Genomic DNA, 27,475 nt, shown 5'->3' with positions numbered 1-27,475 from the left:
TAGTGTAGACTGGCAATTCCAGTTGCTGCTCTGAAAAGTCTAGGATGTCAAGGTTGTGTTGACTAGTGTTATTCAAATGCCATGATGGGAAATTCTAGGGACCAAAGGCCCTGGCAAAAGAAAGAAGGTTACCAGGACCCAGGGGGTTGGGGGTGAGGGGGCTGCCTAGCTTCAAGGTGGCATCAATGATGATTAATTCAAGCCTTACATTTCTAGAACCTTGTCTTCTTCTGTGGGATTACTCTCAAGACTCCCTGTCAAGAACTGGAGGGTTATAAATAAAGCCGATTTGCACCTGCTTGGAGTGTTGGAAAACAACTTCCAGAAAAGTGATAACAGTCCTTATCTGTTGGTGGTGGGAACACAGTTGGTTCTCCTTTTCATCCTTCTGTTTGTCTGTATATCTGACTTTTTAACCTCAATATATGAATATTTATAGGATTTTTAATAAGGGGACAAAATCAAAATTATTGTTCAGAAGGAAGTATGTCCCACTGTTTCCATATATTTTGCACATAGTGACATTCTATTTATATTGAAAAGATAATCTTTTTTTTTTTTTTTTTTTTTTTTAAATTTCTGAAAAGGAACATCTATTAGGGAGACCATAGCCCAGGTTTTGGCAACATAGCATCTTGATTTATAATCTTAGCTCCTTGCCTTATTATGCTGGAATGACCTTGCAAAATGTACTTTACTTGTCTGAGCCCGAGTGTCTTCACCTATAGAGGGGCATGATATCCTCTTCACGGAAGATGAGGAGCATTTAAAGTGCTCTTTGCAGGGCGCCTGGGTGGCTCAGTCGGTTAAACGTCTGACTTTGGCTCAGGTCATGATCTTACGGTTTGTGGGTTTAAGCCCTGTATCGGGCTCTGTGCTATGTGCAGCCTGCTTGGGATTGTCTCTCTCCCTCCCTCTCTGCCTCTACCCCCACTTGTGTGCTACAAATAAATAAACAAACTTGAAAAAAATAATAATCATTCTGATTTTATCCTTTAAAAAATTTTTGTAGGTCCGGGCCCAGTGATACCCAATGAGGCCATCAAATTGTTATTTTCCTATTGAGGAAAACAGAAGCTCTTTTGGATAATTCTTTTGCATTCCAGGCTTTCAGTGGAAACAAAAAGACATACACTGTAGACCATTAAGTACTTGTGAGACATGATTTTAGGATGCAACTCAATTATACAGTGATTACGAAGAGCCTGGGGGAAATATTTCCTTATCTGGGTAGTGACATTGACAGATTAAAGGTGCACAAATTCTAAATGCTGTTTGTTCCAGCCCTGTGTTCGATTGCAACAATGTGAGTGTCTTGCCTGTGTTGGTGGATTATTAACAGAGGTTATTGGTCTCCATGGCAAAATTATTGCTCTGCGCATAATCTCATTTATGGAGTGCAGGAAAAAAAAAAGGACTTCAGGTCAGGGAGAATATATAAATGTCCATCGTCATCAAGGGTGTGCTACATCTGAGAAGCAGAAGCAACTCCAAGGACACAGCTCACAGGCTGATTTGGCTCTCAGCTCCAAAACACGGATTGAACTGGGGACATTTACAAGGACGCTCTGGCTGATAACTTTGAAGAGACCCCGTGAAGGCAGCGCTGAAGAGCCTTGTATCGCAGACCTGTATTGTGCTTCCCCAATATGTGCACGGGGGGCTGCGCCAAGTGCCTGGGGGGCACCCTCATCCCCCTTGCCTTGTTTGGCTTCCTGGCTAACATCCTGTTATTCTTCCCTGGAGGAAAAGTGATAGACAATAACGACCACCTTTCTGAAGAGGTCTGGTTTTTCGGAGGAATATTAGGAAGCGGGGTCTTGGTGAGTAGGGAAGCCTTAAAATCCCCCCAGAGAGTTCTGTCGAATCCTTTTAAAATTGGGTACTTTTGAACAAGAAGATATTTCATTGCTAACAAACGCCCAAGCATTGCATGACGAAAAGTCAGTGTCTTAATGATTTCCCTTCTCCATTAGGACCTGACGAGAGCATGTCCACTAAATTTAATAAGTAATGAATTCCCAAGATTGGGCTGGCAGTTCTCATGGGTCAATCGAATTCCACGAACCAGACTGAGGGCTGCCAAATTTCTATATTTAAAAAAAATTTTTTTTTCAATGTTTATTTAGTTTTGAGAGACAGAAACAGAGCACAAGTGGGGGAGGGGCAGAGAGAGAGGGAGACAGAGAATCTGAAGCAGGCTCCAGGCTCTGAGCTGTCAGCACAGAGCCAGGCTCAGGGCTCAAACTCACGAACCACGAGATCATGACCTGAGCCGCCCAGGCTGATTTCTATATGCTAACAAGATAGTGCTGGGGGTTGTAGACACACACTTTCTGTCAAACTGATTGACTGAAAACCACCAAAAGAAGCAGGTGTTGGTGGATTCCTCTTCCACTCATTCACTAATGATACATTTACCCCTTGTTTCCAGTAGAGGATGGGAACCTCCAATTTAGAAAGAGAGAGAGACTAGACTCACTTTTCATAACGACTGCAGACAAGTTTCTTATCGCTATCCTAACCTACCATGTAAATGGAAACTCAGGGCGTCAGGTCCTGAAGTCTTGCCTCACTGAAGCTGCAATTAGGCCTCATGGAAACTAGACACTCAGTAATACTCAGTTAATACTCCATCTACTGCACCAGCCATGCTCTGTAAGTTCTTGCCATACCCTTTTAGTCCCTGAGTCCCGCATCACGGACATAGCTCCACTCACAGCCAGGCAGGCACAGGCTCCCATTTCTCATGTCAGACCCAGTCTGAGGTGCTTCTCTTGCTGACAGATGATTTTCCCTGCACTGGTGTTCTTGGGCCTGAAGAACAATGACTGCTGTGGATGCTGCGGCAACGAGAGCTGTGGGAAGCGCTTCGCGGTAAGTTAACCCAGAAGGCGGCTGCCAGAATGAGTCCACGGTGCACTGTCTTCTTGTGCTTGGCATGGTGGGGATGGGGATGAATCACCAGCCCCAGGCAGGACTCTGGAGGCAGCTGGCACATACCTAAATAGGGATTTCTTGCTGGTGCAAAATAACAATAATAATGCAATTTTAAACACTAAAAAGCCCCGATACTTATAGTATACGAGTATCATTTTAGATTTTGTAAAGAGGCAGGGATGTCACAGCTAGATAACTGGAGTGGGGCCATATAAAGAATGCAGGTGCCTGGGTGGCTCAGTCAGTTGGGTATCTGACTCTTGGTTTCGGCTCAGGTCATGATCTCACAGTTCATGGGATCAAGCCCTGAGACAGGCTCCATGCTGACAATGTGGAGAGTGCTTGGGATTCTTTCTCTCCCTCTCTCTGCACTCCCCCCCAAAATAAATGAATAGACTTATAAAAAAAAAAAAAAAAAAAAAAGAATGGCAGGCATGGAAGGCAGGAATGGGGGCTGTAAGCCTCCCCTCTGCCACTGAGAGGCCTGAGACCGTGGGCAAGTCTTTTCCCTTCTCTGGCCTGCATTGTCTCATCTGTAAAGGGAGTTGGGGCAGCATAATGGCTGATAACAGCCCCTCCCCAACAGCCCTCTAAATTCCCCATCTACACTGCTGCCAGTTTCACTGCCTCAGTGCCCAGTACTTCCCCACTTCCACCCAGACGTTGTTGACTCAGGACTTCTGTTTCCTTTCTTGTTTCGTGCAGTCAAGCATCTTTCAGTAGGTGAGCTAGAGAGATTAGGCATCACCACTCCAGCCTGGGAAGTGGGGTTGGGTCCCATCCCTGCACCTGGACGAGTCACTGTACTGCCCTCTGCCTCCCTTTGCTCATCTGTACAATGAAGATGTTGAACTAGATCAGAGTTTCCCAAGTATGGGACAGGCTCTGCTGGCAGTCAGGTGGGCTGTATCTTTCAATAGCATAGAAAGTTATTCCCTTGTCAATTCTCCTTCAGTCCTTTTGATTTTATCAAGAGAATATTCAATTTTGATTGGAAAGAGGTCTTTGCCATCCCAAACCCTCATAATCCCCCTTTTTAACAAAGGGAGAACAAACGGGCGCCTGGGTGGCTCAGTCAGTTAAGCGTCTGACTCTTGACTTCGGCTCAGGTCATGATCTCACAGTTCGTGATATCTAGCCCCATGTCAGGCTCTGTGCTGACAGTGCAGAGCCTGCTTGAGATTCTCTCTCTCTGCCCCTCCCCCACTCTCTCTCATGCACACTTCCTCTTTCTCTCAAGATAAACAAATAAACTTTAAAAAGCAAAAAACAAAGGGGGAATAAGTTTCAGGCTCCAGGAACATAAGCAACAAGAACTAAAAGTTCGAAACTACTGCACTGTCTTTGCTAATGTTTCTAGCTCTTCACTCCTAGTGGTGATATAAATGAATGCAACAGAGAGTTGTCTTAAAGAAAAATATTAAGAGCACGGGTACACTGATATGGCAAAAACAAAGAAGGTCAAACTGGAATTACTGTCTGGCTGATGAGTCAGGACTGTTCCTGCCCTCGTTGTCCCCCTGAAGTTCAACTGTCCTTCTAACAGGCTCATGAACCCCAAATGATGAATTACTCAAGCTTAACTTAACTTCTTAAAGGAAAAGGTATAGCCATCTGTTCCCAAATAGAATCTTTTCTAACATTTCTTCCCCATTATTATTTGCTCTTTTATTTAATCAAAAAATATTCACTGAGCACATATGAAGGGCTGAGGCTGGTATACTGTGCATACGGTTACGGTTTTCTGCGTGCAAAGATCATTCAAAGAGAATGTTCTTACCTTCTAAACACCATCATGAGTCCCAAGTAAGCACGGATCATTTTTTTTTGGCATTGATTATTATAACATTTAAAATCATCATTTACAAAGAGATGTAAAAATTAACCATGATTTATTTGATATAGTTGTATAACATGTGTTTTACACATGTATGTTTTTATATAATTAATTATAAGGGAAATGAAGAATTATGTAACTCATTTGCCCTTTGAATGTAATCCTGTTATACCTTGTGGATTTTTGGAGAATAAGCTGAAGATGAGAATTTGAAAAAGAACTGGCAATTAAGAAACTGGATGAAAATTAAAAAAGAGTCATTGCTTAGAAACCTAACAGCTCATTCTCTGGTATTGAGTAGAAGGCTGAAGATTACCCAGTATCAAAACAAGGGTTTTGTTTGTTTACTTTTTGTTTTTAGGTTTATATATAACCACAGTGAAAAGTGAAATAATATTCAAAGTATTGTGTGAACCTTGTTTTTTAAATAGACTTAAGCGAAGTCCAAAAGAAAGGGAGAAAAGTCATATTTTTACAAGCACAGTTGCATTAATAAAACCTGAAACATTTGGTCTGCCCAATTCAGGTTGTCTGTCTGAGCTCCCCAACCGACTCCCCCACCCACGAAGGATCTGCCCTTGGTGTGGGTTGAGGATGACTCCTCCAAATGACTGGCCGATAGTCCACAAGGGCAGTGCCCAGCAAAGGACCAGCTCTGCCAGACTGTCAACCAAGACAACCCACCACAGCCACCTTGGACCAGGGATGCAGGGACAGCCACCCTCTAGGTGGCCAGCAAAATTCCTTTCCTTTTCTTTTTTTTTTCTTTTGTTTTGGTTCTTAATCAGTTGCCAGCTTTTGAAAATAGAGATACTACGGAAGTATTTAGATATCCTACTTCTTTTTCAAAAAATAAAAAGATGAATGAACCTGATACTTGTGGGCCTGCATTTTGACACAATGATGGCCTACAGTGGGCATGGCGGAGTGTTTCCTATAGGGTCCTCCAAGGGTTCTTGAGTTCATGCCTCTGTTTCAGAGCTCTGTTTCCTTCATGTTCTCAGGCTCTGGAGCACCAAGCAATAATCATTTTTAAAGAAAGGAATCTAAAACATTTTGTCAGACAAAAAGGAAAAGGCTGCAGCATACTTGGATTAGTACTATAATGCTGAAGATTCAAATTATTTTTCCAAAGGCTCACAGCATTCCCCGCCAGACGTTTAAGGGACACTAGGCTTCTGCAGAACACTGTTTAAGAAATCCAGCTAGGTATAGGGGCGCCTGGGTGGCTCAGTCGGTTAAGCGTCTGACTTCGGCTCAGGTCATGATCTTGCGGTCCGTGGGTTTGAGCCCCGCGTCGGGCTCTGTGCTGACAGCTCAGAGCCTGGAGCCTGTTTCAGATTCTGTGTCTCCCTCTTTCCCTGACCCTCGCCTGTTCATGCTCTCTCTCTGTCTCAAAAATAAATAAATGTTAAAAAAAAAAAAAAGAAATCCAGCTAAGTACAAAGTCCTATGAGATGGAAACAAATTAGGCCAAGGGCTATGGGGCTAAATCCTGTCGCTGTTTCCACAGTCTTGCTCTCATTTGTTTCCTGGCCTCTCTGTCCTCTCTTCCTTGCTAAAGTCTTTCTGGAATACTTTTCAGAAGTCACTGCATCATTCTCTTCCCCTTCCCTGGCTGTAAAACCAGGATAATCAATAGATAGTAGAAGCAGGATATGGTGGTTGTAGAGATAAAGCAAGACAATGAGCTGGAAAAAATCTTGAGATCACCTAACCAATATTTCATGGTGAAACCAGAAAATGGAGGCCAGCTCTCCTCTGAGGCCAAGCAAACTTGAAGCCCAGACTTGGGGGCTGCACTCTTTTAAATAAATTAAGCTGTGGCTTAATTCAATCGGTTAAGCCTCTGACTTTGGCTCGGGTCATGATCTCATAGTTCGTGAGTTCAAGCTCCTTTTTGGGCTCTGTGCTGACAGCTCAGAGCCTGGAGCCTGCTTCGGATTCTGTGTCTCCCTCTCTCTCTACCCCTCCCCCCCCACTTGCACTCTGTATCTTTGTCTTTCAAGAATAAATAAATATTAAAAAAATTTTTTTTTAATAAATTAAGTTGAGAAAAGTGAGCCCTAGGGCAAAAACTATGAGAGGAAGGTGGCTTCTGAGGTGGGCTCTGAAAACCCAGATGGGGGATTTACTTTTGGGTCTCCACCCCCTTCCTCCCCTACAAGAGGTTCTCAGTGGCCTCCCAGCACTTTATCTGTGGCTGGTCAGGGTCTCCGGCACACTAATCCTTTAAAAAAAAAAAAAAAAAAAAAAGATCTCTCAGAGTCCCTAGGATCTCTTTTAATTTTATCCACTCATTCATGTTAAGTCTGTGCTTTAATAACAGCCTTTTGGGTATGCTTGGGTGGCTCAGTCGGTTAAGTGTCCGACTTCGGCTCAGGTCATGATCTCGCGGTCGGTGAGTTCGAGCCCCTCGTCGGGCTCTGTGCTGACAGCTCAGAGCCTGGAGCCTGTTTCAGATTCTGTGTCTCCCTCTCTCTCTGACCCTCCCCCATTCATGCTCTGTCTCTCTCTGTCTCAAAAATAAATAAATGTTAAAAAAAAAAAAAAAAAAAAGATAACAGCCTTTTGAAGACCTTGGCCTTGACTCAAAGGAGTATCTAATAATGGGACTGAAGGGTAGATTGATAAAGGAGATATTAGGGGCAGGCCAACATTTCGGCATCCTCAACGCATATCAGGTAGATAAAGGCCCACCCCACCCACAGGCAGGGCCAGATGGTTGACTGACATGTCTCCAAGGAGGATCTTGATTACTTATGAAATTAGTGATTACTTCTGAAATTAGTGATTACTTCTGAAATTCAATGTGGAGTCAGCACTTCTGCAGTGCCTGGCTCACCAGTGCCCCCTAGGGACACCTCCTGTGTGAGCACTTCTGAAGGGAACATTTCCTGAGGCCAAAAGCACTGACTCTTTTACCTCTGCATTCCTTGGTGTGACAGCCAGTGTGAGGGGAATTTAAGAAAGACAGTTCTTTTGGGGCGACTGGGTGGCTCAGTCCGTTGACCAGCCAACTTCGGCTCAGGTCATGATTTCACAGCTCATGGATTCAAACCCCGCGTCGGGCTCTGTGCTGACCGGTCAGAGCCTGGAGCCTGCTTCCGATTCTGTGTCTCCCTCTCTCTCTGCCCTTTCCCCACTCACACTCTGTCTCTCTCTCTCAAAAATAAATAAACATTTAAAAAATTGTAAAAAAAGACAGTTCTTTTGAAATAATAGATCATCTTGAAAGAAGAAATAAAATATGAAGAATATCTTGAAAGAAGAAATAAAAAACTAAATGTTTTTTATGCTTCAAAATCCTCTGCTGTGAAAGAGATAATGCACACATGTCCCTTCCTAAGGGCACTACAAGGATGGGGGAAGATGTTGCAAGCATCCGTGTGCCCAGGAAGGGAGAGGAGCAGCAGGTGGCTGGGTAGGGAGGACACAAATGGTTGTTGAATGAGTGAAGCAAATGAATGCTCAGGAGGGATTTCAGGTGATTTCTATACTTTATCGGATTCAATTCTCACACTAACTCTTTGAGTTTGGCATTAAACCCCCTGTTTTATAACTAAGGAAACAGAGGTGCGTTCAAGTTAAGTTTCTGTTCATCACACTCCACCCCGCCAGCCCTCCCCCACTTCCCAAGTGTGATGAAGCAGAAAACACAGAACGTTAACATCCTAAAGGGGAAAAAATACATCAGGTCATCTCTATATATCTCAGAATAATTGTTAAGGAGGAACCTTCACGCCCATCAGTGATGTTTCCGCAACACGTTGCTACTACTCAAGTCTCTAAACGCTGTCCCCAAGCCACCCATTTTCCTCTTCCCTTCCCAGGCCCCAGTGGTTCCTCCATCGGGTTCAGCCAACCTAGGTACACAACTGGCCAAGAACACACCATGGGCAGCAGCAGAGCTGGGGTCCAATCCCATGTCCTCTGCCTCCAGAGCCTGCCGGAGAGGAAGGTTTTAAAGCTGACAGATGGTGAATTCGAGGGCATTTCATCATAGGGCATGTTTATCTTCTTTTTCAAGGGAAGTGTTTACAGCATATACTTAAACACATTTCTTTAACAATGTGAACAGAACGTGCGTTCTTAGAGTTGGCCTGTTATTTTTCTGCCAAGCGTGATGCTCTCGGTATTTGTGGAAAGTAAAGTGTGTCAGGATATGGTAATAAAAACATTACAATATAATAATGACATTTATCAAGTGCTTATTAATGTCATAGGAAATAATCCAAAACTCAGAAGTAGGCAAAAGAGGGGCGCCTGGGTGGCTTAGTCGATTGAGCATCCAACTTTGGCTCAGGTCATGATCTCACAGTTCCTGAATTCAAGCCCCGTGTCAGGCTATGTGCTGACAGATCAGAGCCTGGAGCCTGCTTCAGATTCTGTGTCTCCCTTTCTCTCTGTGCCCCTCCCACACTTATGCTCCCACGTGCTCTCTCTCTCTCTCTCTCTCCCTCCCTCTGTCAAAAAATAAATAAATAAACTTTAAAAAAGAGAAGTAGGACAAAAAAGATTTCTAGGTATCCTATCAGTGAAGTACTGGGCATTATCTAATAGCCTACCCCACTTGAAGGTTATCTGATCCTGTGGAGATGTGTACTTTTGATTTCCTATTTACTATCAATTAGCCTATCTTTCATAATGATCTCCCTGAGCAGGTACTTATTTTTGAGCCTTATCTTATGGAAGAGGAAATGGAGGTCTTAGAAAGACTAACTTCCCAAGGTCATAAAGGAGAGAACCAAGACTCAGACCCAAATCAATATGTCTGTAACCCACGCCCTTGACCACTGCACAGTGGTGCCTCTCTTTACTATTTATTCATTTTGACTAGGGAAAGCATCGGCATAGTACAAAACCTACAAAGGGAGTCTCACATTCCTGACTCAAAAGTCTGGCAACTCCTCTCTCTAGAGGTTACCTCTGTTCCCAATTTTGTGTCTCCTTCCATAGATATTTCCAGGCCTTTTGCCTATTTTTTTTAAATGTTTATTTATTTATTTTGAGTGAAAGAGAGAGACCACACGTGCGTGAGCAGGTGGGGGCAAGAGAGGGAGAGAGAGAATCCCAGGCAGGCTCCAAACTTAGCACAGAGCCAAACACAGGGCTGCGCTAGATCTTGCGACCATGAGATCATGACCTGAGCTCAGATCAAAGATCAAGAGTCCAACCAACATTTAACCAACTGAGCCACCCAAGTACCCCCACCGTGCCTGTTTACTTTAACAACAATTTAGAATGTCTACCCTCGTGTATTCAACTTGAGCTTAATAACTTTTCTTTTAATATGAAAAATTTTTTACCATGAAATTCATGATATAGTTATCTTTAACATAACTAAAAGTTAGTGGTTTTAAGACTGATAATATCTCTGAGTAGTGAGTTTGATAATTTTTTAAAGACTTCTGAATGCGAAATTACTTAAAGCAAAGGGACATAAAGTTTACCCTGCTTTGGGGCACCTGGGTGGCTAAGTCAGTTAAGCATTCAACTCCTGATTTCAGCTCAGGTCATGATCTCACAGTTCGTGAGTTCAAGCCTCGAATTGGACTCTGTGTTGATGGTGCAGGAGCCTGCTTGGAATTCTCTCTCTCCCTCTCTGCCCCTCCCCCACTCATGCTCGCTCTCTGTCTCTCCCTCTCCCTCAAAACAAACAGACTTTAAAATTTTTTTATTTTTTTTTAAAGTTAAAAAAAAGTATACCTTGCTTCATATGGTTCATCCGATTTGGAAAAGTGATGAAAAATCAGTTTGGGTTGTTTCTTTATTTTAACGGGAAGTATTTCAAATTTGGATACAAAATCAGACCATGCCACCAGTAGATTTCTGAAGTTGTAACCTGATGCTGCATTTTCTTCAGGTAGTTTTATCAAGAAGTAAAATATTATTGATTCAGTTGGGAGTCACTGTGCTCCTCTCTTCTATCATATTTCCCTCCTCCCTAAGAGTACCCATAATCATAAATTCAGTGCACACTATATCCATACGTCTTTTAAACTTTTGCTACCAAAGATCAGTTTTTCAAATATTCTAGACTATACTGTCCAATATAGGACAGCCATTGTTCACATGGGGTTATTGAGCAGTGGAATGTGGCTGATCTAAATTAAGGTGTAGCATACGTATAAAATACACACCAGATTTCACAGAATTACTACAAAAACTGTAAAGTATCTCATTAGTAATTTTCATATTGATTATATGTTGAAATAATAGTTTTTGAATATGTTGAGTTAAAGAGAACATATTATTAACATTATTCTCACTGGTGGTTTTTTTGTTTGTCTTGGTTTGTTTTTGTTTTTAGTTTTTAAATGGTAGTTACTGGAAAGTGTTAAATTACATATGTGGCTCTCATTACAATTCACTGGACAGTACTGGTATAGAGGTGCTTACGATGGAGACTGCTTGCAAAGAGAAATACCATCTAACTGATATTTTTTACTAACCTGGTTTTTCATTTACTCAGACTTGCCTAACATGAAGAACGTGTGCATTTGTACTCACTTTCTGCATCTTTAAATATTTGCCTGCTAAAATGTTCCAGGAGTGCTATCTAAAATCCTTTACTCAGCTCACACAGCAGGAATAGCGAGTCAGACTTCTCCTCTCACTACTCATCAGCAGATGTTGAAACCCTGGGTTGTTTTAGTTCAACCCTGGATTAAATGAGATAAGGCATCTAAGGTTCTCACTGAATGGAGCTATTTTTATTCGCTAAAAGGCAAGATGATTGCATTAAATGGTTTTTGGGATCTTTGGTACAAAAATTAATTATAAGCGTATTTAACCATTGATTTAGTGGAAATCCTGGCTTTTGAAGACTTTTAACCAGTTTTAAGATACCTTTAAGAGACCTTTTCTTCACAGAATCTGCTTTTCATTGAGACAACCCAATCCATCACAAAGAACTGCACTGTCAACAAATGTTTTCAGACTATTCAGAGCCTCACTCTGAATTGAAAAAAGGTAACGAGAAGAAACTGCCCTGAGCATAAGTTTTTAATTGCTGTACTAGAATGTTCTGGCCATTCCTAGAGTTACATCAGCTGTGTCTAACTGACCAGCAATTTTGTTGGAACATGGTGGTGGCCCAGAGACAGAGAACTAGGCAGATAAACTGTCACTAAGAATTGAAGCAGCATTTTCCAAAAGGTGTTCTTATAAGAACTCATGGAAAAAAAGTTATAGGTTCCAATGAGACCAGGAAACTCTGCAAATCACCATATACACCCAAATATAAGGCTAAACTGCATATCAAACCATCTTTTATTTTCCCATAAAGAAGTTTTTTAAAAAGCTCTTCGAGGAGTGCCTGGGTGGCTCAGTTGGTTGAGTATGTGACTTCAGCTCAGGTCATGATCACACAGTTCGTGGGTTCAAGCCCTGCTGACAGCTCGCCTGGAGCCTGCTTCAGATTCTGTGTCCCCCTCTCTCTCTGTTTCTCTCCCGCTCAGGCGCTCTCTCTCTCTCTCTCTCTCTAAGTAAATAAACATTTAAAAAAATTTTTTAAGCTCTTTGACTGACATTAATATACAAACGTTGAATTATGGGCACATACTTTAATCACATTCTATAAAATTTTAATACATTGATTTTGAAATAAGTCTTTCCCCCACTCATTTATTTTTAAACGTATTATTGCTTTTTTGACACCAGGTCTTTGCTACTACTACAGATACCTTTTGAGCCATCAAGAGTTTCCCACAGCACATCTTCCCTTCCATTTAAGTTTGGATACAACATTTTTGTAGCCATGTATGATGCTGGTCAGGGGAAATTTCACTCAGTCACCAATAGCAATTCACGTCAGACAAAGACAGTATTTGAACACCTCTCTTTCAGGTGTATGTTAACGATCCCCACAACTGTCAACACTACGTATGCTCATTTAGAATGCCCTTTAAAAGGTTTGTTAACTGTAACATTCAGAACTAGAAATTGCGAGGCCAACTTTCCTAGAATAATTAATACATCAGTGTTCAGAAAAAAAAATTGTTTTTCTCTCCCCCAGAAAAAAATTTTTATACAATTCTCTCAGCTAAAATTACTTGGGTTGTTTCTGACCAATGTCTTCCCCCATGCGGTACTTGGTTGTTCAAAATAAAGTATTTGAGAAAGTGCCCAATTGTCTGATAGACAAAATAAGGACTCAACTCTGAGGCAATTTCCTCACTTATCAGTGATAACTTGGGAGCTAATAATTTTGTTTATATTCCAGCATACATAGTATATCCCCTTCCTGGAGGTTCACTGACTTCAGCGTATCACAAAGATTTTTAGAAGTAAAACAGGAGTGAAGCCTATTTAACTTCATATAATCCAGAAATCTCCAAAATTGTTCACCTAGATATCCTTTGGAAAAGAGATGGCCTGTTCTAACTTGATAAATTGAACAAAATTTTCATTTACTTCTTACCTAGATTATGTTCAGTAATGTTACTAATGGTGAGAATGGATTTTGGCTACCCTAGACACAAAACTCAAAGGGAAAATGTCAAATAATGAGTAACATGAAACCATAGTCTTTGAAAACATCCAACAAGTAGTTATTTGGTGCCTTTGAAAAGGTGGGAAGAAGAAAAACCAAATACATGATGGCCAGGGTAAAGCAATGTCCTACCTATCTTCAAATAACTCATTGTCCATGACGGCAAGGAGCTTATGTTCCGGTTGGGGAAGACGGACATAAAAAGCTATGCATAAATGTCTTGTGGGCACTGTGCCATGAGAGAAGTTTATATAGTCCAGGGTACTGGGGTAAGAGATGAAAGAGAGGATGGTTAGTTTGACATAGGAAGTCAGATAAGACTTTATAAGGAACATGGGGCAGAGGTCAGTCTTGGATAGTTGCACCAAAAATACATTCACATATGATATGAAAACAAACACCAGCTAAAGTGGAACTCCATTATTACATAGATTCCAATTGTCCAGGCACTATCAGGTCCTCTCCACCCCCAAACCCATCCCTGCCCCGCCCCCTGGCCAACTATATTCTGTGATAAGATTGTTAGTAATACACAGAAGGGAGAAGGGGAGTACCTGACATTTAACTTAAGTTGTCATGTCTACCTTTCACAACAGACCTTGTAGGCAGGCCTTATCATGCCCATTTCATGCCAACTAGGCACTCCAGACCAGAAGACTTTTAAGATCACTTCCAATTCTAAGATTCTTTGATTCTGTAATAGACAGCCTTTCATATTAGTCCTGAGAAAGAGAAAGATCAGGAGGAGATTCTATTCTTAACAAGGTTAAAAACCATGGTTCAAAGGTATCAACCATAACTAGCACTTCAATCATCAATGAATAGGTAAAGAAAGATATGGGAATGGGGGGAAGAAGGGGAAAAAAGATACCAAAATTCATTCTAGGAGACACCACAGTTCCCACCTACTGTGAAGACTGGCTCTTACCCCGTAACTTCCCTGGAGACACTATGCTCAACGACAGACTGGTTGGTTAGGTGTGCTGGGGGTAACCTCTGGAACACCTTAAGAACCCGCCTATCTCTCTCCTTCTCTTTCAGATGTTCACCTCCACAATATTTGCTGTGATTGGATTCTTGGGTGCTGGATACTCATTTGTCATCTCAGCCATCTCAATCAACAGGGGTCCTAAATGTCTCATGGACAATAGCACGTGGGGCTACCCCTTCCACGATGGGTAAGGTGCACCCTGTGATGTCCACGTGTCCCCACGAGGCAGGTAAATGGCCCAAGGGAGACCCTGCATAGGTCCTGTCACCTTCATTTGACTAGTGTCAGGCATGTTGCTCCTCTGAAGCAGAGCTGGAGAGGGGGTGGAGTGAACTTGCCCAAGATCTCACTCTAATTGCTCTTTCTTTTTTTTTTTTTAATGTTTATTTATTTTTGAGAGACAGAGAGGGACAGAGTGTGAGAAGGGAAGAGGCAAAGAGAGAGACACAGAATCAGAAGCAGGCTCTAGGCTCTGAGCTGTCAGCACAGAGCCCGATGCGGGGCTCGAACCCACGAACCATGAGATCATGACCTGAGCCAAAGTTGGACGCTTAACCAGTTGAGTCACCCAGGGGCCCTTTTAATTGCTCTTTTGACAGACACCAGGAGAAATAACCAAGAGGGGGTGCTTCAGCTGGCCTGAGAGAAGGAGATTTGCAGTGTCATTACTGACACCCCGACATTTATGAGCAGCGACATGAGGCAACTAATAATATTAATTAACAGAAAGTGGTGGCTCCCATTGAAAATCTTATAATAGAAAACGAGAATGATTACTCACTAACAGGGCTCAAAGGCTCCCTAGATCGTCTATGAGTAGACTATCTTTTAAGGCACAAATTTATGGAAAATGACATTGAGAATATTGTAGATTCTTCACAAGACTTAATAGAACTGGTTAAAATAACACTGCATGTTGTCATGGAACTCTGTAGCTGATAAAGAACTCCCCCCACACACAACAAATTTATAATTTAATCCCCACAACAACCACAAGCGGTAGTTACACCCTGCCAAGGCAGGCTTAATAATTTTGGCTTGCTCAAAGTCGCACAGCTGGTTAAGGCCAGAGGCAGGGCTCAAACTCCTACCTTCCAACTTTTGAGTTCTAGTATCTTTAAAAAAAAAAAAAAATTTCTTTAAAGTTTGTTTATTTTTGAGGGAGATAGAACGTGATCTGGAGAGGGGCAAACACAGAATCTAAAGCTGGTTCCAGGCTCCACAGAGCCCAATGTGGGCTCAAACTCACGAATCGTGAGATCATGACCTGAGCTGAAGTCAGACACTTAACCGCCCAAGCCACCCAGGCGCCCTTGAGTTCTAGTGTCTTTAGACTACACACCCTTCTGCCCATAGACTATACCGTGCACCACAGTAGACAGTAGCCATATGTAGCTGTTCAAACTTAAATTCATTCAAATGAAATAAAGGTAAAATTCCTCAATCACACTATCAGTATTTCAAGTATCAGCAGCCACATGTGTCTAGTTGCAACTGCATTGACCCTCACCGATATAGGACATTACCACTGTCACAGACAGTCTATGAGACAGTGCTGCACCAGCCTCTGACCTCCAGGAGGGCTTGGACCATTTCTGCTTTGTTCATTACCACCTGGCACAGTGACTGACACATCTAGGTGGTCAGGAAATGTGGTTGTGAGGTGCCCCTACACTGGACGATGGGACCGTGCCTAAAGAAATCCATAGGACACCAATTTATTAACTCTACATGTTCATTTACAACGAGAGTCTAAAGAACTTCAAAAGCAGGCTTTAGATGAGGAGACAGAGGGTACTGGTTCTGTTATGATACAGCTCACAAGAGATTCGTGTAAAGTATCATCCCTCCTTCTAAAGTTAAACAGGAGGGGGCACCTGGGCGGCTCAGTCGGTTAAGCGTCCGACTTCGGCTCAGGTCGTGATCTCGCGGTCCGTGGGTTCGAGCCCTGCGTCAGGCTCTGTGTTGACAGCTAGGAGCCTGGAGCCTGTTTCTGCTTCTGTGTCTCCCTCCCTCTCTGACCCTCCCCCATTCATGCTCTGTCTCTGTCTCAAAAATAAATAAACATTAAAAAAACTTAAAAAAAAATAAAGTTAAACAGGAGTACAGGCCTCTAAACATCACATGCAGGGATTCCCAAAGGCAATGGTTGTACTGTGCCCCCTTACCTTGCAGAGGACTGCTGGGGCCCCGCTGCCGTGGGGTTAGCCTACGCATAGAAATCAGACACCAGATCCATTTCCTGAGGTTCTTCCCCTGAGAGTTTATGAAACTACAGATTATGTCTCCTTCCAAGGACCCTTCTCCTATTATTTCCATCAACAACAGAAGCGCAGTATTAAACACGCTTTTGTATTTACTGTTATGTGAATGATACTACCCTTGACGAACTCAAAATCAATTAGAATGAATCTATGTCCAAAACAAAGGACGGAGAAAGGAAACACACTTGCCCAGTAACGCCCGAAGGCAGTACAATAGCATTAGACCCTAACACCCTCCCTGGCACACCCGCTCCCTGCTTGGGATGGAATGGGATCCATGCCCAAGGTCAGGAGAGTGACAGCTGGTCTGTGGGCCACTACAGGAAATGCCAGCGTGGGGGAAGGACAGGAAACAACTTTTCAAAGTCCTCTGTCCTTCTGGTGAAGCAAGTTTTCATGCACATCATAGCCCTTTACTGCACATTACTCCGTGATAGATGCTTTCACAAATGGTACCGGATCTTCTCACAACAACTAACCTATTCATTAACTTGTATCAGATCAGAGAGGTTTAACAGTACAAACAGAACAGAATAAACTTTGCAGGCAAGCAGGCACATTTCAGAATTCTCCACCCTCCTCTGTTCATGGTAAGGCTTTGATGATTCTTTGACAGGAGAGAGGTTTGAGTGCCACCATATCTGCATAGTGGCTTCAAACTATCATGGGATCAAATATCGCTGTGTAGGGGTTTATTACAAAACCATGTAGCCTACGCTTTCCAGGTGATCGACAGGCTATTTAAGAGTGATTTTGACTATTTGTGGTTTGGTTTGGTTTTTTTCTCCTCACGCCCTGACTTTGGAATTTAATCCCACAGAAGGTGCAAGTCCTCTCTCTGTACAAGGCGTGAAATATGCCAAGATTGGCACAGGATAAGGCTCTCAGGAGGGGGGGATCTAGGTGGAATGTGTCACATGGCATCCTCTCTGCCACCTGGCAGTCTCCTGTCAGCATTCCATTGTCTCCTACATCCTGTGTCCTATCTTCTCAGGCAAGAACTCACATTCCTTTATGACCTTATCTCCCACAGCAGCTCCAACCCTTCCCTCGGACTGCAGGGGCTCAGCTTGAATTTTTATAACAGTAATCGAACCTCGGTGGCTTGGTGTTTTTCCGTTAACAAAGTGCTTTCACCCACATGTTTCATTTAATCCTGACAGAAAACTTGTGGGATTATTAACTCTCCTTCAGAGGGAAGATAGCTGAGGCCCAGAGAGGACAAGTGACTTGCCCAAAGAAATGAAATGGTCTTTCATTTTCTTTCTTTCTTTCCTTCTTTCTTTCTTTCCTTCTTTCTTTCTTTCTTTCTTTCCTTCTTTCTTTCTTTCTTTGCTTTTCTTTCTTTCTTTCTGTTTCTTTCTTTTCTTTATCTTTCTTTCTTTTCCTTCCTTCCTTCCTTCCTTCCTTCCTTCCTTCCTTCCTTCCTTCTGTTTATTTATTTTGAGAGAGAGAGAACCAGCAGGGGAAGGGCAGAGAGAGAGGGAGACAGAGGATCCAAAGTGGGCTCTGTGCTGACAGCCGAGAACCCACTGCGGGGCTCAAACTCACGAACTGAGAGATCATGACCTGGGCCAAAGATGGACACTCAACCCACTGAGCCACCCAGGCACCCCATAAATGCTGTTTCCTAATGACTGAAGCTCAGATCCAATTTTTCTGAGTCTAAGTCACAATGGCTTTTCTAGAACATAAGTGATATTGATTTGCACTCTCTACTTTTTGTGTCGATTATAGATTCCGTGTAGCATAGCTCAGGGTCTCTGCTTCCGTGGACTCTTCTTATCCACGGGATCCCAGTGCATAAACACTGACGTGGTTGTTATAGCTACAAATCTAACACATGCACAGATACTAGTGAGGAGCAAGTATTAATCACTTGTATGAGCCTGAAGATAAGGACCTAGGACAGTTGTCACTCTTTCCTTATTACCAAATGGCAGTGGCAGCCATGACCACTGCTTCTTTTCTTTTTTCTTTTCTTTTCTTTTTCTTTTCTCTTTTCTTTTCTTTCTCCCTTCCTTTTTCGTTCTTTCTTTCTTTCTCTCTTTCTTTCTTTCTCATTCCTTCTTTTTTATTTCTTTCCTTTCTTTCCCCTCTCCCCCCGCCTCTCTCTTTCTCTTTCTTTTCCCTTTCTTCTTCCTACTATTCCTCCTCCTCCTTCTCCTTCTCAGTGTTTAGGGGCTAAATGTTTTTGCACACATTATCTCACTTAATCTTCTTAATAAAACTGAGAATTCTTATCCCTGCAGTAGAAAAATGAAATTCAGAAAGATTAATTGGCCCAGCGCTCCACAGCTAGTAATTAGCAGAAGGAGCATTTGAAAAAGCAAACACACACTTGGCCAGTACCCTACTTTGTGCTGAAGCCTGTCCCAAACATGAAGCAGACAAGGATGGATGTGGCCCCTGCCCCAGCGAGCACAGGGCTAGTTAGAGCGACAACACAGGTCACACCCTCACAATGCAGAAAGGGACGAAATGGAGGAGTGCAAGGGAAACTTCTCTGAGGAGGTGACATGGGCTGGTTTGGGGACATGAGCAAAGGTGTGCCTTCCAGATAGGGAGGAGAAGCACATTTCAGGCAGAGAGAAGAGGAGGACTTGAGACAACCATGAAAAGGCCCAACATGCTCAGAGAATGTCTGTTCACTGCAAGCCTGAAGCTCGGGGTGAATGTGGGGGAGAGGAACAGAAGGGGACACCACCTGGGGACGTGGTTGACAGGTAGGCCAGAACTTTGGGACCTCAGGGACCAGCAGAGGACTTCAAGCAGGACATGCCACTGCCACCTGGGATTTCTAGGACGATTGTGATGTCAGTGATGTGGAGGATGAAGACATGCTCAGTAAGAAGAGACAAAAGTCGGAGATTGGAGTAATAATCCTGATAAGGTTATCACCAGCAAGGCAGTGGAATTTGGCTCCAAAGGACACAGATTTCAGAGATCTGAGATGGAATCATCAGGATTAGGTGTGAGGAAATAGGAGGCAGGTTATTGAGTTGGACTCCAAGATTTCCAGCTTGGGGCACAAAATTCAGGGCTACTCAATGCCATAGGACATAGCCTGGGTTGGGTTGGTTTGTTTGTTTGTTTGTTTGTTTTTCCCTCAGAAATGTTTGTTGGCAATCTTGTTAAAAGAGCAAAGACAGTTAACTTTCTCTGTCATGAGAACCATACTAAAGAGGCCTCCTAGAAGGAAAAAGAAACCTAGGACATTTTGAGATACACCCTCTTGCCTTCCTTTGAAGTAGGACCTCCTCCCATCCAAGGTCTTCCTTTCTAAGACAATTGGCTACCTCTACCTTGACCCTGAGCTGCTGAAAGGGAAGCAGCTGGCACAAGGCATGGGGACAGCCACAGAAGGGAGAACCAGAGGAAAGGCCAAGGACGATAGCAGTGGGGGAGGGACAAGGGACCCGACCAAGCACAGCACTCCCCCGTCTGGCTGTAACCCTGCCTGCTCCCTGGGGAAGGTGAGGTGTGGCGAGCTCTTTCACACCAAAACACAGAAGTGAGTACAATAAATGTTCTGCCTGGACTTTCAGTTTAGACCATCTGCATTTGTACTTCAGAGATTGCTCATCAGCAAGGAACCCCGTAAGCTGCTCTTGAACGCATTCCCTAGAGCTGAAAGCCTCACTGACAGGGGGATGCGGGCTTGCCCCCCGGGCTTTCCAGCTTTCAGGAAGCACGAAACACTCATGGATGTCAAGCAGCTTCGCTCTTCGCCTGACTGGACTTAGGGACCAGTCACACCCCTGCCACATACCAGTGGGGTCATCTTGGGCAGTGCATTGACCTCTCAGCTCTTCCCCTGTCCGATGGGGTAACAGCATGCTCTACGTCACAGATTCAGGCAAGAATGAAAGAACGCGATGCACAGAAAGCCTTTGGCACAATTACTGCCACATGCTGTTTGCTAAACGTTCAGCCTTATTATTCATTTTTGTGAATATAACTCATTACCGTGAACAGACTATGCATTAGAGCTTTCTGAAACGTTATGCTTTCATAATGATTTTGTGATTTAATTCCTATCTTTTCATCCAGTCACATGAAGGCTCAAAGAGGCTATTCCCTTTATCATGGTACAGGTAAACCTTAATTGACAAGCTATTATAAATATGTTGTATAAATCAAATGTAATAAATAAGTCATATTTCAAATATACCGAAGGGATATAATCACTCAACATAGGGAGTTCGTGTAATGATTAAGAACATTAGCTGCAGAGTCAGACAGACCGAAGACCACTTCCAGGCACTTCCGTTCACTCGCCTCAACCTCTTAATCTGTGTGTATATGTTCGTTCCATGAGTGTTTTGTGGAGGCTATACTCTATGCAAGGCCTCGTTCAAGTAAAAGAACACCTCCTTGTGGGATTCAGAAAGATGATGTAAAGCACGTGGGCAGGACCAGTACGTGACAGTTGCCGTTATTTATCGATCACTCCCTGTGCTGGAACTGGGGACGGTGTTAGGAGACACGGTCTCTGTCCACATGGGCATACAGCCCTGAAAAGAAAAACAGGAAAATGGACAGACGGTGATAGCACAGGGTCCTAGGTGCTCTTCCAGAGGAAACACAGAAAGCTGGGAGGCACAGAAGGGCTACCAACGTCAGCTGAGGGCAAGAGGAGGATAGGGGAGTTTGTCCCAGGGGATGTGACCCCAGAACAAGCCAGGCAGAGTGGGCCAGGCAAAGCATTCGGGAGCCCCTCTTCTTTCCGTCAGCTGCCTCTGTTGCTTTCAAGAGGTGAGTCTCATGAAACCCATGGCTTTCTATACGGATATGGCGGGATTACTACAGCTCAGATGGAAATACCCTTCACAATAATGGGATGCTTTAAAACTCCAGTCAAGTGGATTTAAACTGCCTCAGCTCTCCTTGCTTCACAGAATGTGGAAACATGATTTTCTCCACAAAAAATTAGGGCCCACTGTCTCGTGGGGTTGGGGAGTTGGCCACAACAATCATTGCCAACATCTCGGGGAGCCTCAGGCCCTGAGAATCTGGGAGGAGAGAAGAAGGGTCTGGAATGCGTATTTATGGTGGTTTGTGGGGGATGAGGTGGGTGGAACTGAGAGGATTTTTTTCTCCAGGTGCCCAAACTCCACCCTTACTTCCAAGGCTCCCCCGTGAGCATTGCACCAATTTCGCCACCAGGAGGTGCTGTCATCCCATCTCTGCACAAACTCTTGCAGAGGGGAAAAAACTCAGCATTGCCAATTGCTTCATCTTAGAATCCTTTCTTTATAAAATGTGCCTGGAAAATATTGTGTCTTCACGACTTTCTATAGTCAAGTTTGAAAACTGTAAAGATAGACAGGACTACATCGAAAAATGCGGAACAGAAAGTTGAGTGTTTACAAGTAATTAATAAAAGGAAGTTTTCCACAACGGTACATAACATACAGTACATGATCTTTGTGAATCTTCACAATTGTGAGGTTGTTCTCAGCCCATTTTATAGATGAAGAACTGATGCTATGGGGGTGGGGAGGAGTAACTTGTATGAGGAATACACAGAGAGTAAGATGAATGCTTGGATTCAAACCAGGTTCAACTCAATCCAAAATACCAGGCTCTTTCCTTTAGACCACACTGCTCAGGTTAAGTAAAATAATAAAAATACTAGCGTTTACTGAGCACTTACTATATGTTAGGCACTGTCCTAAGCACGTCACTAGTGTTAGTTCAGGTAATTGTCACAACAACCCTACAATTTAATGATATTATTCCCACTTTACAGATAAGTACACAAGTCACACAGTTAATGAGCAGCTATGGAAAAGTGAATCAATGCTCCAAACAATGCAGTGTTTTACTTTTAAATCAAGAGCAAAATGCTCCTTCTTTCCTTTATTCCTTGTGCTCTATTAAACTCCAGGGTATCTGCCATCATCCCAAAGATTTTTGAAAATCTTAATATGGAATGTATTTAAAATGAGCACTGATGCACTGGAGAATTTGTCAGAAACAGGAGTAGATGTTAATTTAGTAGCCAGAAGGAGTTTCCCATGGAGTCCTTGAAAGGATAGAGGATACATAAAGGCAGAGGTAGAGACCAATTTGTGGCTCTAAGAATGTGAGAAAAAATTATAGTAATCCACAGCATTTATCCACTTTTACTCTTGTTTTTGTCTGAAAGACAATAGGTTTCCCATTTCTCCTTCAAGACACAATGCCCTTTATATTGTAGTAAACTCCTAATATATATATTTTTATAAAATATTGCAGTTTCTCCTGTTTCAAAATTTTATAAACTATGTATTAAGGCAGCAGATTATTTCTTCCTTTTAGTTAATTAAATCTTTTTGCATGCGGAATCCCTACATGTTAACAAAAATACAGTTGAGCAAAATTCGCAATTTGGCTAGAATTAGGCCTTCAAACATTAAGCTCTTCCCTTTAAGCGTCCCTTTGACAATGACTGTACTTTACAAGGCCACTAGACTTGACAGATAATTTTGTCAAAAGCCCAAATGGTCCCTAACAACAACTGGCAGGATAATGGCCATGAACATTTGTAAGAGTCTACTCCCAGGGTATCTTCATTTTCCCAGTCCCCTCATAGATACTGGATTTACCCATCCTTTTGGTCCCCTCACAAAAATCACTCTGTCACTTAGTACCTATGCAACCTAGGGGTAAGCCACTTAACCTCTCTGTGCCTCAATGTCCTTATTTGTGAAATGGAAGATTCCTCATTAGGTTTCTATGAGAAGGTTCTCATAAGGCTTCTATGAGGAAAAAAATGAGTTGATATGTGTACAAAATTTAGAGCAGAGTCTGGCACATGGTATATATTTAATAAAAATGTTAGGTGTTGTTTTTAAAATTATTATTATGGGATAGGTTTCCTTTTTTTTTCTTTTTTCTCTTTTTAAATTTAATAGAGATAGAGTGTGTGTGTGAATGGGGGAGAGGGGCAGAGGGAGACAGAGAATCATAAGCAGGCTCCACGCTTAGCTCAGAGCCCAATGTGGGGCTTGATCCAACGACCCTGGGATCATGACCTGAGCCAAATCAAGAATCAGATGCTCAACCAACTGAGCCACCCAGGTGCTCCATTATGGGACATTTCTCTTATGGAGCTTATGTTTGGGATGGAAAGTATTGCAAAAGAAAAATCATTATGGTGTCTTTGTAGCCCAGCGTATTGCATATGTTTTACAAATGTCTCCTTTCTCCTCCATATTTTGGACAGGGATTACCTCAATGATGAGGCGTTATGGAGCAAGTGCCGGCAGCCTGCCAATGTGGTTCCCTGGCATCTGACCCTCTTCTCCATCCTGCTGGTCATAGGCGGAGTCCAGATGCTTCTCTGTGCCATCCAGGTGGTCAACGGCCTCCTGGGGACCCTGTGCGGAGACTGCCAGTGTTGCAGCTGTTGTGGGGTGAGTTGAGGTCCTCGTCCTTTCTCCTTGGCATGCTCAGGAGGCCAGGGTAGGCCACCAGCACTAATGGGGAGAGGGTGGAGACAGCAGTAGCTGCAGAAAACCAGGCTGGAAAGGCCAGGCAGCCCTCTCTACCAGCTCAGGGGAGTGGTAACACTGTGTGGCTGACCCAGGCTGACGTGGACCAAAATTCTCAGTCTCAGACCCAGTTGACCACAATCCTGGAGGCAGAGGACTCTAAATACATGTAGAAGTTTACAATAATGTTTATTATTATTTATACGAAGACCCCCAGGAAGTGGGCATTTGTCATACACATGTATTGTCAATAACATGTCATGGTCTGGCCCAAAACGTTCTCACTATTCCCTAAATAGATCTAGACAGTGGATGGAAGTTGCCAAGAAATACATGGAACACATGTCAGGGCATTTTCTTTTCCCCGGAAAAGAACAGAACATACCAATGCAAAACCTAACACTGGATGAGATTTCTGATATAGAAGAGAGAAGTGGTTCTCACGCAGGGCGGGAAAAAAAGGAAATCACTGAGGATTTAGTCTCCAAGTATGATTTTAAATTATCAACAATATAAAAAGTAAAAATAAACGTATGGCCTGCAAGACTGTGATTATTTCAACTAGTGACCAAACCAGATCAGGCAATTGTTCAGACACACACAGAATTATTTAAAAACACAAACTGACATATGAGGAAAAATTAAACAGAACTTGAGAGTCCCATAATTGAGGAACTATGTAAATAAATATAAACTGTGACCCATCTATTTAATACAATATTATGTCCAAATTTTATTTTATTCTTTTTTTTTTAAGTTTATTTATTTATGTCAAGAGAGAGACAGAACATGCATGTGGGGGAGGGGCAAAGAGAGAGGGAGAGGGAGAATCCCCAGCCAGCTCCACACTGTCAGCACAGAGCCCCATGCGGGGCTCAAACTCACAGACTGTGAGATCATGACCTGAACCGCAAACAAGAGTCTGATGCTTAACTGACTAAGCCAGCCAGGCGCCCCAGTTATGCCCAAATTTTAAATGTTTCCAATAATTTTCTTTAAATTTCTAACAAGCATTATACGTACACAGGTCAAAAATTAAGTCTGTGTGTCAGAAACATACAGCGGTATTCAGTTGGAAAGCCTGCCCTGTCTTCTACCTACCCAGTTCCTCTCGGTCTCTACCTGATTTCTTCTATATCCTCTCAGAGTTTCTTCGTTATTGTTTTTATTCACCCTCCCTGAAAAAGATTTTTAAAACTGTAATAATACTGAAAATGCTTATGAGATAGTGTTATTTAAAAAGAGCAAGATACAGAGGCACCTGGCTGGTTTGGAAGGGCATGTGACTCTTGATCTTAAAGAATTGTGGGTTCAAGCCCCACACTGGGTATAGAGATTACTTAAAACTAAAATCTTTAAAAAAGATAAAAATAAAAAAAGCTAGATAAAAAAAAGTATACAAATAAACAACCATGTAAATAAGAAAAAAACACTATGAATTGAAAAGAAACCTAGAGGAAATCCAACCCAAATATTAAATGATGGGTAAGAAGGAAATAACTTATTTCCTTCCTTCTAGCTTATATTATTCAAAAAAAAGGTTTAACAATCATAAATTTTAAAATATACAAAATATAAATAAAAAGGTCCCCCAAATTAACTGTAAAATGCATGTATTACAAATAAATTTCACTGAGTATTGGGTCTTTTGTTCTGTAAATTTTCAGTTCTATCATGTTGTATTTAAATTTTTTGGTCTTTAAACACAAATGAGAAGAAAAGAAAACTACCAGTGAGTAATCCATCAAAATGATTTTTATGATAGAAGTTAAGACTATTGAGCATCTAAATCTTATGGGTCATCCAAAATGAATTCATGCTTGCTAAATCATCTCATTTCAAACACTTTCATTATTTCCTTTTCTGACACAGAAGAGAATCATATATTTAATTAGGAAGCAAATTTTCATTGCAAGATTTATTAGAAATATAGCTGCCCTTTAAATAGAAAATAGTTTATTAAATTTGAGGATTATCTGTAAATTTAAAAAATATGTCCATAGGTGCCAGTACATTGACTTTTTTCAGTGAGTGTCATCTGTACAAACACTATATTTTAACAATTTTAACAAGTAAATCACTTGATAGTCAAAAGACAGTAGATGGACTCCATAGCTGTCAGTGCATGTGAATCGGAGAATCAGAAGGTGAATATACACCTCCTGAATACGCCTCCCTCCCTCCCTCCCTTCCTTCCTTCTTTCTCCCTCCCTTCCTTCCTTCCTTCCTTCCTCCCTCCCTTCCTCTATTCCTTCTTCCTTCCTTCCTTCCCTCTTCCTTCCTTCTTTCCTTCCTTCCTTCCTTCCTCCCTCCCTTCCTCTATTCCTTCTTCCTTCCTTCCTTCTCTCTTCCTTCCTTCTTTCCTTCCTTCCTTCCTTCCTTCCTTCCTTCCTCCCTTCCTTCCCTTCCCTTCCTTTCCCTTCCTTCTTCTCCAACTTTTTATTTGAAAAACTTCAACTGTACATAAAATTTAAAGGGACAGTAAAATGAACACCTGTATAATTTCACCTAGATCCACAAACTGTTCATATTTGCTTGCTCTCTCTTTCTGAGCCACTGGAAAGTCATTTGCAGGCATGAAGAACCTTCACTACCAGATATTTCAGTGCACACGAGAGCTGCATTTTTTAACGATCAGTCTGCTGAGGATTCCTTTCTTGCTGGCAGCTTGCCTCTCGTACAGCTGGTCAGCATCCCCTGCAGCGTCCCACTGTGGGGGGACTTGGGCTCACGGCCTAGTTCCACAACCTCCTAGCTGAGTGACCCCAGCAAGCTTCCTAACTTCTCAAGTCTTAGTTACCCCAACTGCCTCTTGCCGAGCTTTTACGGAAAGCGTGCAGATCCACCCGTTCAAGCAGAAAGTATTTATTGAGAGATTTCTGAGCCTGGCACAGTCCTTAAATGAGGTAATAGATGGAAACGTGCCTTAAATACAAGCTATGAGATCGGGGTTGAATGCCAGCTGCACAGTCTTGGCAAAGTCAGCTGCACGCAACTGTTTCTTTGTCTGCAAAATGCGGTTTTTAAACCTATTTCCTAAGGTTGCTGAGTCTAACACAGGGTGATAAATATGCATCGACATCAACGGCCAGAAGGCTCAGGCCATTGTACTGATTGTTCTTTACTAAGATATGAAAATTGGTGAGGCAGTGCAGCTTCAAGGAAAGGGGCACAGTCTCTGGGATCAACCTGCCTGGGTTCAAATCCAGGCTCCTCTATTTCTTTGTTGTGGCTTTGGATACTCACTGAAGCTCTCTGCACCTCTTATCAAAAAAATTTTTTTAAACAATGCAGGGGAGCCTGGGTGGCTCAGTCAGTTGAGCGTCCAACTTTGGCTCAGGTCATGATCTCACGGTTCATGGGTTCGAGCCCCGTGTCGGGCTCTGTGCTGACAGCTTGGAGCCTGGAGCCTGCTTCGGATTCTGTGTCTCCCTCTCTCTCTGCCCCTCCCCCGCTCATGCTCTC

General features: G+C 42.6%; 1 protein-coding gene and 1 long non-coding RNA gene across 2 annotated transcripts in view; one reads left to right on the top strand and one right to left on the bottom strand.

Moving 5' to 3' along the window:
• LOC132683219 (uncharacterized) overlaps window positions 1-27,475 on the bottom strand; it is a 108,331-nt gene that overhangs the window by 71,931 nt on the left and 8,925 nt on the right. The gene's annotated exons all lie outside the window — the stretch shown is intronic.
• The window catches only part of TM4SF4 (transmembrane 4 L six family member 4), a 28,949-nt gene continuing 2,835 nt past the window's right edge, over window positions 1,362-27,475 (top strand). The window contains exons 1-4 of the mRNA XM_060638924.3: window positions 1,362-1,823; window positions 2,788-2,877; window positions 14,316-14,452; window positions 23,743-23,932. Of these exons, the coding sequence (XP_060494907.2) occupies window positions 1,650-1,823; window positions 2,788-2,877; window positions 14,316-14,452; window positions 23,743-23,932 (591 nt within the window). The 5' untranslated portion in view covers window positions 1,362-1,649. The remainder of the gene's footprint in view (window positions 1,824-2,787; window positions 2,878-14,315; window positions 14,453-23,742; window positions 23,933-27,475) is intronic.

Source organism: Panthera onca, chromosome C2, assembly GCF_046562875.1.
Source record: "Panthera onca isolate mPanOnc1 chromosome C2, mPanOnc1 haplotype 2, whole genome shotgun sequence".
NCBI classification, from domain to species: domain Eukaryota; kingdom Metazoa; phylum Chordata; class Mammalia; order Carnivora; family Felidae; genus Panthera; species Panthera onca.
Note: the sequence above shows the minus strand (reverse complement) of the source record. Positions and strands in the feature narration are given on the sequence as shown.